The 12,192-nt window shown below is 40.1% G+C and overlaps 1 protein-coding gene across 4 annotated transcripts in view; it reads right to left on the bottom strand.

Annotated features, from left to right (window-relative positions):
• UNC80 (unc-80 homolog, NALCN channel complex subunit) overlaps positions 1-10,997 on the bottom strand; it is a 176,419-nt gene extending 165,422 nt beyond the window's left edge. For 3 of the 4 annotated variants that reach the window (XM_058664936.1, XM_058664938.1, XM_058664937.1), the window contains exons 1-4: positions 10,378-10,997; positions 9,394-9,442; positions 6,450-6,606; positions 5,593-5,894 (exon numbers count right to left, since the gene is read on the bottom strand). In XM_058664936.1, the coding sequence (XP_058520919.1) occupies positions 5,593-5,894; positions 6,450-6,606; positions 9,394-9,442; positions 10,378-10,469 (600 nt within the window). In that variant the 5' untranslated portion in view covers positions 10,470-10,997. The remainder of the gene's footprint in view (positions 1-5,592; positions 5,895-6,449; positions 6,607-9,393; positions 9,443-10,377) is intronic. The other variant, XM_058664940.1, reaches the window with a different exon arrangement.
• Between the last annotated feature and the right edge of the window lie 1,195 nt (positions 10,998-12,192).

The raw sequence follows: 12,192 nt of genomic DNA, 5'->3' as shown, positions 1-12,192 counted from the left end.
ATCAGCATTGAAGGCTTAGATTTAATCCATCACACCACAGTGCTGGCCCCAACATGTAACTGCTGATTATTTGAACATATTTTACTTTTTAAAAATAACACCAACTAAATTAACCACTCTTCAAACCTGAAATATCTGTGCTCTACATTTATTTTATTATGTTCTGCAAGACTCTTTAAGTAGATTGAATACATGAACTCTGAGACTGAATCTAAATCTTCTTCCAGTCATGTCATAGGAAGGGATTTAATGGGATACTCTACACTATGTATAAGCACATGAGCAGAAGAAGAAGAGTTGGAGAGGATTCTGTCATTCAAACAGATGTGCAACAAATGATCTAGAAAACCCCAAAGGTGTAAACACCGACAGAATCAGAATCTTCATATTTCAGATCATTGGCCTATTTCCCAAATACTGTGAAATGATTCTGAAGTTTTCTTAAATGATATTAAATTAAACAACTATTATTTTAGATTCCATTTTAAACCTGCTTTTCCTATTTCTTCCTTGAATGCATGAGTTTGGGCATTTCGTTTTGTTTCCTATTTTTCCCCAATAATATCTAACATTTGCAGACATTCAATAAGTAATAATTGGAGGAACAGTGATCAAATTGTACCAATACTGACACTATATTTAAGGAGATTTCTTAATTCAACAAACATTCAACATTTTGTATTGATAAAATTATTTTGGACTAAAATTTGTAATATACTTCACAAGACATACAGGTTATTAGTTTTATTTAAAATACTTGAAAAAATTATATATTAAAAGCAGCATAGAAACATGCATCTAATAATATAGCATCAAAGGATACATTGCTTGTATTTGATTTCCTAACAAACTAATTATGACTCATTCAATAAATATTAATTAGGTAACTGCTACTTATAGACAAAATGTTAGCTGCCATAATTTCAACAGAATCTAACGAGGGAGATAGACAAAGAAATGATAATAAGCAAACTAGCATAGCAAAGAAGATATACCTACATGGGCCCGGCGGCGTGGCCTAGCGGCTAAAAAGTCCTCGCCTTGAAAGCCCCGGGATCCCATATGGGCGCCGGTTCTAATCCCGGCAGCTCCACTTCCCATCCAGCTCCCTGCTTGTGGCCTGGGAAAGCAGTCGAGGACGGCCCAATGCATTGGGACACTGCACCCGCGTGGGAGACCCAGAAGAGGTTCCAGGTTCCCGGCTTCGGATCGGCGCAGCATCGGCCCGTTGCGGCTCACTTGGGGAGTGAATCATTGGATGGAAGATATTCCTCTCTGTCTCTCCTCCTCTCTGTATATCTGGCTGTAGTAAAATGAATTAATCTTTAAAAAAAAAAAAAGAAGATATACCTACAATGTTATGGAAACAATGGAGGAAGGGTGATGAATGAGTATAAGTTTTCCAGGAAAAGGGCAGTGTATGACAACATTCCAGGCAGCATGACCAGCATGAGTAAACACCTTCTAGAAAATATATTGTGCTCTTGGTAAGACTCTAAGTACGTAGAGCTCAAAGTCAGGAGACATATCATAAATGGTATGGTAATAGCAAACTAAGCTAGAATTTTATTCTCTACATGAGAACTCAAAAAATTATTTTCAACATTTTGATAACATCAGATGTTTGATAACATCACACTGTGGGTAGATCACTTTGCAGTTGATGTTGGGTTTTATCAGATAGTCTAACTTGGAGAGAGAGAGTGACCCAAATAAGAGACCCAAGCGAGAGATGAGGAAACATTGGGGGAAGGTGGCAAAAAAAGATAAACTATGATGAATTTGACAAATATTTAGGATATATAATTGGTAGTTTTCTGTGATTAGTGATATATGGAAGTAAATATTTGATGCCATCAAATGCAGTCTGTGCGGATGATATAAAACACAGAATGTAGGGACAAGGGCTCACTTCATGATACCTTCAAAATGTTTATGTATCATCTGCTTGTGTTAGTTGCCGATAATGTAAAGGCTGAAAGAGGATTCTGGGTTGGAGATACAGGATTAGCTTCCCTCAGCCTGTAGGATGTAAATGGCAAGTGAAATAAGAGAAGAGGCTTTTGGAAACCCATTGGTTAAGTGGAGCACAAAGATGAGCTCTCAGAAGAGGGAGCAGAAATCATAAGGACTGCAAGAAAAAGTAGAATTCACTGTGAACAAAATAGAATGCCTTTAGGAGAATGCCTGGTGGCATTTTCAGAAACAGCTGGTATTTCATGAAAAGAGAAAAATAAAGCTTATGATAGACAATGGAGAGAATATTCATGGTTTTAGAGAAAAAATACAACACAGAAATTTAAGAAGTTGCCATTTTGTAGATAAGGTGAAATCTATTTGTCTCTCACTTGGTTTTTTACATGCTGAATCACTATGTCCTTGGATCTCAGTTTCTTCTTGGGTAAAACACAGACTCATGTCCCCTTGGAAGGTTGTAAGTACTGGAATTGATACATGAAAATGATCTGTTATGTGGTAGGCACAAACTGAAGCAATCATTTGAGGCTGAGAGTAATCAGGAGGCAAGAATGGAGATACATGTGCTCAAGCCTTGACTGAGTTCTTACAGTGCTTTGTCCTATAAAATCTACCTGCATCCAGGCAGCAGGAGGTAATACCCAGAAAAATGATTAATAAGTGGAGCCGTACACTAAAATTAGAGACCAAGACTTTCTAGAAACAATAGTTTGGATGATTATGTGACTTTTTCAGCAGTATGTGTATCTCTTGGTGTGGGGAATAAATTTTTTGTTTTCATTTGGAGTTGGAATTCCGAGGGCAAAAGCAAAGAAAGTGTAGAGGGAAGAAAGGACTTTAACGGCATTGGTAATGGGAAAGACAAGGATTTAGAAGGGCAGGAGAGAAGTAAGCTCATATACAGCCGGATAACCAGAAAGCAAATGAAATGTCTCAGTCAGAGCCTGTTCCTTTCCATCCACCTGCAGACACCTGACTCCTGATTATCTAGGATAATCAGAACTCAGTAGTGGAAGAAGTAATACTGGAATATGGTGGGTAGATTCCAGATGCACTACTAAACATCTGACAATGTGTGAGATAGTGAGTCCCAATAAAGGATTATCTCCACAACCAGCAACAATATCAAGGCCGGAAACCTCTGATATAGACAGATTGTATGTTCCCCAGTAACATTAAAGAAAGTAAACACTTCTAGTAAACAGAAACGATCCTATAGGAGAATTTATTGACTCAGTGCTTTTTACTTATAATATCTAACACAATAAGTTCCTCAGATCAGTTTTAAAAAAGGAAAAAACAGTAATGACAATAGCAACATAACTAAAAATAATTGTTCACTATGTACCAATCTCTCTGGAGCATTTTACGTGAATTGCTTTACTCCTTTGTAAGCATTTTGAGAAAAAGTTTTGAGTCAGCTTTCCAAATAGTTTGTGAAATCTCTTTTGAAAAAGGCCCTTGCTCTCTTTCTCTTAACAATAAATAATACCAGTAGCAATGAAATGTCAATTTTTGTTCATGTCTTTACCCATTAGATTGGGTACTATAGGTGTTCAATCTATATAATGGCCCAGAAATTTCTTTGTTCAACTTACACACAAGGAAATTGAGGGTTACGTATATTAATTGCTCAATTTCACGTAATAGGAATAAGCAGATACTGGATTCAAATGTGAGCGTATCTGTTTTCAAAACCTGAACTCTCAGCCAAGTAATCCATGAAGGTAGTTTGGACACATTTTTCCAATCCAAGTCATATTTGTCATAAAGACAACTGTATGGGCTATTTTGTCCCCTTCCTGCCTTCGTCATTTAAGGACTATATATATCTACATAGAATAGCTGCTTTTAGCACCTGGATCAGCTCCTGATAATGGGGATTTAATCAGTGAGTAAGTCATAAAAGATTTATTGAGAACCTCATGACGGTATATGCCAGGCACTTTTTCAGAAGCTAGTTATGATTTGGACAGGTAGATCCCTTCACTCAGTGATCTCTTTTTTAGTGCAGTTGTTGGGCAATGAATAGACAGAGAAACACTCTGAACAGATCCAGGTATCAGCAAGTGCTAAGTACAAGGAAGCAGGACAATGTGCTAGTTACACTTGGAGTAATTGGCAAGAACTTTCTTCAAATGGACTTGAAATGGAAGGAGTGACTGGTGTAAGGACCTAAGAATAGGACTGAGCTTATCAAGTTTGAGGTTGAGTCTCCGGTAAGCCAAAAGATTGGTGAACAGCAAGAGCAGTGGAAGATAGAGAGAGATGAGGCTTAAGGAGAGGCTATGAGTACTGGTGGATGGAAGTCTCTGTTAAAATGATAATTTCCCCACATACACACATATTTTAAATGGGATGTGTAAACACACACACATGTAAACTCTTAAAAATGGAAAGTTAAAACTTTTGAAGCAGTAATTTAGGTTTATTTTTTAAGCATTAAAATTTTAGCATTTTTGATGTTTAATCTGGCTAGGACTTGCATTGCATTGTGAGAATATATGGGCAGTTATGGATATATCCCTTCCAGCAACAGGAGAGTCAATAGCAAGTGAGATTTTTCAGAAAAAAAAAACTAGAAAGAGTGAAAAGACTCACTGGTGTGTTGCCCTCATAATGATTGCTAGTGACCACAGCCATCTTCATACATACGCTGGTGACTTGAATATCTATTCAGCCAGGTTACAATAGTCTATTGAAGAATGGTTGAACCTAGTAATGCCTTCCTATCTCTTGCATTCACGTTTAGTAACAAATGGCTTTTGTGTTTTTCCAAGTGTTGGAGCTTTGCTGTGTCTTCGCATATGCTCAACCTGTGTTAGAGATGTTCATGATTTTACACAAGTGAGGATAAAAAGGTTAAGTAATTGCACCAGGGTCACAGACTAAGAACTTGTCGGTATAGTGATTTCAAATTATAGTGTCTCTTCCAGGTCCAAGATGGATATAATTACATTTTAAGACAATTCATTTCATATGATCATATTTTGTATTTTATTCACTTAATATATTTCCAAGAAATTCATAGGCTAATGCTCAACTATTAAAAATTCATATAACAAAAATTAAAGACATTCGCTGTAAACCTTGTATTACAAATAGAGGTAGTTACAAACTGCCATTAGAAAACAGAGGAGATAGTGGTCGGTATAGAAAGTTCATAGAAAAGATGCATGAAAGTGATGGCATTGATGTTGGAGTCTGAAGGCTCCTGAGAGAAACAGAGGCGGAAAAGATGGGCAGAGCAAAGAGGAAAGGTTTATTCAGGGACTTGCTAATATGGCCGTTGGACAAAATCATAAGATAACTAGTAGTGACAGACAGCTACTAAATCAAGAAAGGAGTTTAAGCTCTTCCCCATACTTGACCTTATTTGCCAGGTTTAAAAGCTGAAGTATTTTCTTGAGGCACTATAGTTTTCAAAGTGAGTAAAGGATATGTGGATATTTGTGGTTTTGAAGTTATTTTCAGTAGGCTCATACAGAAAGAACACTCTCCACAACTTGTTTTGCTATAATACATAAACAAGAACAACCAAATACAGAAATAACATCTGATTTCTCCTTCCTCTCACCCCTCTCCCATTCTAGTCCTAAACCATCTTTCTCTTACCTTGATCCTGTGTACAAGTGGAGCAAACAGGAACACGAAGAGCTCCACAGTGGCCATGGAGTTCTGGAAGATCTTCCTTCGGCTAGCCTCTTCTTCGTCGTTGGAGCTGCTTTGACAAGGCTGCACTGGAGAGCCCTGATTTTCAACCTGGTGAATGAAAGCGCTGCTGCTGCCACCCCAGCTGGAGCCTTGATCTGTGCCACTGAAGCGCTCACTGTTGCAGTCCTGGGGGGCCTCCAAGAGCATCCAGTGGAGAGTGTGAAGGAGTTTGGTCTCAGCAACACCCAGCTTATCCTGGTGGCCTGCATGGAACACCACGCAACAAAGTTAAAAAAAAAAACAAACTCTGGGAGCAAAGCAATGGATGTAAACTCAGGGTCTGAGAAAATCCTGCTTTGCTTTCTCAGGAGACAACAGTATCAGACAGAAAAGTACTCTTCAAGTCAAATTAATGGAAAAATCTGTCCTTATGAAAACGTGTAAATGCCCCACACAGAGTACTACTAACTTGGGAAAATGTCTGATAAGACTAGACTACATGCACAAGAGTGATTGCTTTAAGAATTGAGAAGGCAAATAAGAGCACCCTGGCTACAACTCATCTTAGATGGGGGAGAGTCTTTAGCCTGCCCATAATATTTTAACGTTTATGGAGAAAATATGTTACATATTGCTTGTGAAGTTGAAAACCAAAGTTCCTTCTCCATCATTGATAAAATGGAAACAATGGTAGTACCTATGTGTGAGAATTAAATGTGAAAATATATACAGATCACTGGATCATGATTCGACATCTATTATCATTATGAGTGTTGAACATAAAGTATGCAGCAAACAAATAATGCAGGAGCACCAACCTAACTTGTTCCTGTTTGAAAGCAGGGTAGCAGTGCAGTGGAGGACGTGAGGCAAAGCGGCTTGCACCAGCTCCCACCTGGAAATGCTCTGGATGGCTTCAGAGAGGGCTGGAGAGAGGCCGTGCAGCTTATTTTCCACCAGCACTCGTTCAAAGGACTGTGTTTTATAAAAACATGTAAAATAAGGAAATTATGATTGTTGAAAAATGGATATGGAGACATTACACACACTGGAAGAAGCAATTTACAGAATCTGGCTTATGGTGCACTCACATCGCATGCCATGCATGTGCTGACCTAAAATGAGTCAATAATAATTTCCCAGTATCTACTCATGTTTAGGCTTCTGATCTAGATTTAATTAGTCAAGCAATTTATTGCTGTCAAAAAAAAAACTTTCTCTAACAAAGTATATAGTGCTTAATGAGATTTTTGGAAGTAATTTTTTAAAAGTGGAAGTAATATTTAATGAAATGTTGCTGAGTCATCTAGAGGTGCTCCCACAATTTCAGAGCAAAATGAAATGTCTTCATGAAAGTGTCCTGAAGGACAGAATGTATGGCAATCTGTTCAGCAGGTGTTAGCTAAGATGCAATTCTTTAAAGAAGTCTGGTTTTAGGGCCAGTGTGGTGGCAAAATGAGTTAAGCCTCTTCCTGCAGTGCTGACATTCCCATTTGGGCACCAGTTAGAGTTCTGGTGGCTCTACTTCTGATCCAGCTTCCTGTTTATGGTCTGGGAGAGCAGAGGAGGAGGGCGAAGTCCTTGGGCCTCTGTAGTCATGTATTTAGACCTGGAAGAAGCTCCTAGTCCCAGGATTCAAATCAGTCCAGCTCTGGCTGTTACGACCATTAATTTGGGGAGTGTACCAGCAGATGGAAAAGCGCTCTATCTCTGCCTCTCTCTGTTAACTCTTTCAAGTAAAACAAATAAATATTTTTAATAAATAAATATTTTAAAAACAAATCTACTTTTAAGGCCTCTGTTTAATTTCATGTCCTAGAAATGAATTGGCACAGGATAAGTTTGCCTAATATCTAGAACCACAAGACAATATATTTGTTGAATAAAGACAGGCAGGGAAGAGCAAAATCTATCTTTGCTCTCCTTATTATTAAAATTTCCTTTCGAGGGATACTTTTGGAGAGTAAAGTCAAATAAAAAATATAGCAGGATGAAGCTACTCGATTTCATTTCTCTGAGGATGAGTATTTGCACTATAAGGTAAAAAAAGAAGGTGTAGTTACATAATATCAAAATTTATTTTTTTTAAATCTGACTTTTAAAGATATGATCAATATTGAATACCCGAAAGAGTCAGAACAACATTTATTGTCCTGCAAGTGTCCCACTGGGTTATTAGAGAAAAAGAAATGACTTTCTACAGAGATTCTCCAAAGAAAACTACATACTTGTCAACTCAGAAGAAGAACGAAGAGACTCACTTTCATACTGGAAGCCTGTTGTTTTGGAACGTCACACAGTAACTGAATAAAGACTGTTAGACGTGCTGAAGAACCAACTACAACCGCTCTTACATCCTTCAGTCCTCGGCAATCTGAGTAGCCATTAAATACATCAATCATGTGTATGTTAGATTGTGAAAAATTGTGAGGAATTTACAGTTTAATCCATACTTATACCAATTTTATAATCTCAGGGAATCTTGATGGTTAATGACATTTTCTTCTTAAACATTACTAATACAAGATTTTATAACTCTTAACCCCTATAAATGTTTTCTGTATTGACAGCTATATATATTTACAAATATAACTAGGTATTTGATGTCTTGCAACCACATTAGAAATGTCAGACACTTCTTTGCCAAGAAGACAGAAAAGTCAGAATTGTTTTAAGGTAGTGTAACTGTCAGCATGAGGTTCATGGATGTCAAGAATCAAATTAATGAGCTGAGTATGAAAACAAATTGCATTGAGAAGTTCCTATAAAAAAGTTATAAAAATATTTCTGTGAAAACTTTGAAGGAAAGGAGACCCTCCCCTCAAAAAAAAAAACAACAACACAACTTTTTACTTAAGTGTGTGTGTTTTAGTTTATGGCTCCAACATATTTCTGAGCTCTTGTGTAACATTTAATGCTATGCACAATGTAATATATACAATGTAAGGAAACTATGTAAGATTCAAATACTGATGAAGGGTGCGAAAGGCCAATTTCTATTTTGCTTCAAAATTTCCTATCATATTTATTTTCTCATTTTAGAAATTACAGATATGGGATTCCTTTGGAATCTCAGAATAAACACATTTCATTTTGTATGAATACAAGCAGCATTACTTTCATACTAATTTTATGCAGTACATTTCAGTCCCGGCTAACAAATGCAGAGCTTAACAGTACAAAATATGATGTTGTTTTGTCCAAGTAGTTTGTAGACATTGGTCATATCCACTATGCAAGTATAATAGTCCCGGTTTGCTCATTACCGATTTGATTGCACACTAGCCCTCACAAATCACTCATCCTTGGTTTTCTGCTGCCTCTCTCCGCTCTCTTCCCACACCTACTCTCTACGGAGTGCTCATATCCTTGAATGCATTGTTTCCTCTGCTCTTCCCTCCTGCCACTAACCCTCCCTCCTTCCCCCTCTTCCCTCCTGGCTTTGTCCAAGGGTCACATTGGTAGGTGAGCTATGAAATAAAGCTCTCACTCCAGTGCTCTCCAATTTTGTAATTTTTGTCCACTGCTCTTACCACCATCTGTCTAGTGTCCTGTCTGCCTCTCACTAGTCTCTACATGCAATTTTGGTTTTATTGTTGCTCTATTCCATCTTTCAGAATTACGTCTGGCACACATAGTAGATGCTCAATAATAGTTCCAAGTGAATTCATACATACAGATCATACAATTGAATGTCTTTCTTTGGTTCGGAACTGCTACACACAATGTGGAAAGCATCATGAAATGGTGAAAATCACATACCACACAAGACGCTTCATATTGCTTCCCCAGTTTAGGCCTCAAAAATGCACTGAAAAAATTAAGAAAATTTTAATAAATATATTACAATTATTATTAAAACATCCTTTTTTGGTGGATAAACCCTGGTGCTATGAAACTCAAATTCCACGTTTCTCTATAGCTTATCAGTGAGTTGATGTTGAACAGCTGACGACATTTCTTTTCCTAGTAACACACGTTAAAAAGATGTGGATCTCTACAGCTTTCTCTACCCACTTCTTTTCTGCAGTATTGCACTTAATCAGATTCTAAATCTCCAATGGTCAGAAGTGGCGCATTACTCATGTGTACAGTTGTATTAAGACCTGAAAAATGAGCACAGTTTATGGGTCGTGCTTTCCAGAATCTAGCTTCATATCTAATAAATGTGTAGAATAATACTAATAAAAAAACCGTATGTCTTGTTTATCGGAATAGATTTCATGCCTTTTCAAGGGGAAATAAATGTCTTGCTTGAAATCAGTGCCCCTGGGCGCTTTAACCAGGAAGATTACGCTGGCTGAATGCGAGCAAAAATGGTTAACAAGTGGGCACAGCAAATATTCTCCAAACAGAAGCTGGAAAAACAACAGGTCACTGGGCTGAATTTACAGCAGGAGATGGGGGGGGGGGGGGGGAATTGGACGCTAGAGCACAACCAGTCATAATTATCTTCCCTAGCTCCCCGCCCCCCCTTCCCAGGCTCTCTGCCCTCCCACCCCCTAAATAATGTATATATTTATTCAACAACTGCCGATCTGCTTGTCGTCAAACTTCACGGAAATATTTTTTTTTCTTAATGCGTGTTTTTAAGCGGGTGCAGAGGGGTTGCTGTCCAGCCCCAGAGAGGCTGCTGCAGGCTGTGGCGCGGCCTCGGCAGCGGCGTTGGTGGCGGCGACGACCCGGGCGGCCCCCGGGGCGCCCACAGCCCTGGGCGGCCCGCGGCGCGCCCTCTGCGCCCCTCACCTGGTTTGCCGCCACAGGAAGGTCTGGATGGGCAGGGGGATGCCGCGGCCGCTGTCTTGCTCCTGGCCCTCGGAGCTCTTCCTCTTCACCATGATGGTGGTTCCTGGGAGTTCTACTGCAGGACCCGGCGCTGGCTCCTGGCTAGCCGCGGCCACCACCGCCGCCGCCTCCTCCCGCTGCTCCCCCCAACTCTCATCCCCTCCTTCCTGGAGGCAGAGCCGGCTCTCTCCGCCCTGATCCCCCGTCTCTCTCCCCTGCCCCCACTGCTCCCCGCGCGTGGAACATGGCTGCGGGAGGAGGGGAGGGCTGGCGGAGCCGCGGAGCGGGGAGGGGGGAGCTCGGAGGAGCTGTCCGCCTCGCCGCCCCCGCGCCCGCTCCTTGCTTTCAGCACCTCCCACTGTGGACAGCAGCCCGCGCCCAGCGGCGCAGCGGGAGAGGCGAGTCGTGGGCAGGTGCAGCAGCAGCAAGGGAATGACCGAGAGTCCACGCTCCGCATGGCACGCGCCGGTCCCCTGCGTGGCCTCTTCAGCCTCCGGGACGACTTCTCCCTCCCCTTCCCCCCCGGCCGAGCTGCACCCCAGGAGTGTCCTTAGCACTGCTTCCCAATCTCAGCCTCTGAAAGCCCTCAGAGCCTGGGGAGGAGGAGCTTTGGGAAAGTCTAGATTAGTCACTGACCCTGGTATCATTGCCACCTCTAGCAAGGCGGTGAGGGATCCGTCCACGGGTGTTAGTAAGAAACTGAAAGCATAAAAATGATTGCAAGCGTAAACAGGGAAGGAAGGCAAGTTTGCTAAGTGAGAGGAAGAAGTTTCAAAGTTTTCAGATGGGAGAATTTATTTTAGGTGGTAATTCCAGGAAACTAACCTTGCATGTTTTACCAAAGTAGGCTTGCAAATTTCCCAGACTAACCAGTTGTGGTTTTCGGTTAATTATAAAGTGAATAAAATAATAGATTATGTTTTACCAATGCTGCGAGGAAATGTAGTTTATTACAATCTTTGGTGGCGCTTTGGTGATCCCTTTCAGCTTATTTTCCTTCTATTGTATTGGTCAAACGCCTGTGTAGTTTATGGCGAGGTGATTGCTAGACAAACGAGAGTGGGATGCGGTGGGGTGAAACCATCTGAATAGAGAATGATTGCTGTGGATACAACTACTTACAAAACAAATGGACTAACAATACAGTCATGCAGCTTTTAAAAATCATGATGTTTACATAACCTATTTAATGAGTAACCACAGCCTGGGCCTGATACAATCAGATAGAAACATTTCCTATACCAGTAAAAATATGTATATCCGTATGCAAAACAGAGGACTATACTTGTATTTTCAGCTATAAAACTGAATGGGTTGTTTATTATCTTTTTAAAAATGTACTTATTTATTTTTATTGGAAAGGCAGATTTATAGAGAGAAGGAAAGAGAGATAAAGACCTTCTGCTGGTTCACTCCCCAAGTGGCTACAATGGCTAGTGCTGAGCTGATCTGCAAGCAGGAGTCAGGAGCTGCTTCCAGGTCTCCCGCTTGGATGTAGGGGCTCAAAGCTTTGGGCCAATCTCTGCTGATTTTTCAGGCCACAAGCAAGGAGCTTGATGAAAAATAGAGCATCCAGAGCACAAACTAGCACCCATATGGGATCCAAGTGTTTGCAAAGGGAAGATTAGCCAACTGGACCACCACGCTGGGCCCCTGAAATTGGTTTTAAATATGAATCTTGAAACCAAGCTAGATAGATTCTACATATAATCTAGCAGATGAATGTTTATTGAGGGCATTTTATAATCACTTTTCTTATTTATAGCAACTCACAAT

The sequence above is a fragment of the Ochotona princeps genome, chromosome 5 (genome assembly GCF_030435755.1).
Source record: "Ochotona princeps isolate mOchPri1 chromosome 5, mOchPri1.hap1, whole genome shotgun sequence".
Lineage (NCBI taxonomy): Eukaryota > Metazoa > Chordata > Mammalia > Lagomorpha > Ochotonidae > Ochotona > Ochotona princeps.
The sequence above is the reverse complement of the archived record's forward strand: the minus strand, read 5'-3'. Positions and strand labels throughout refer to the sequence as shown.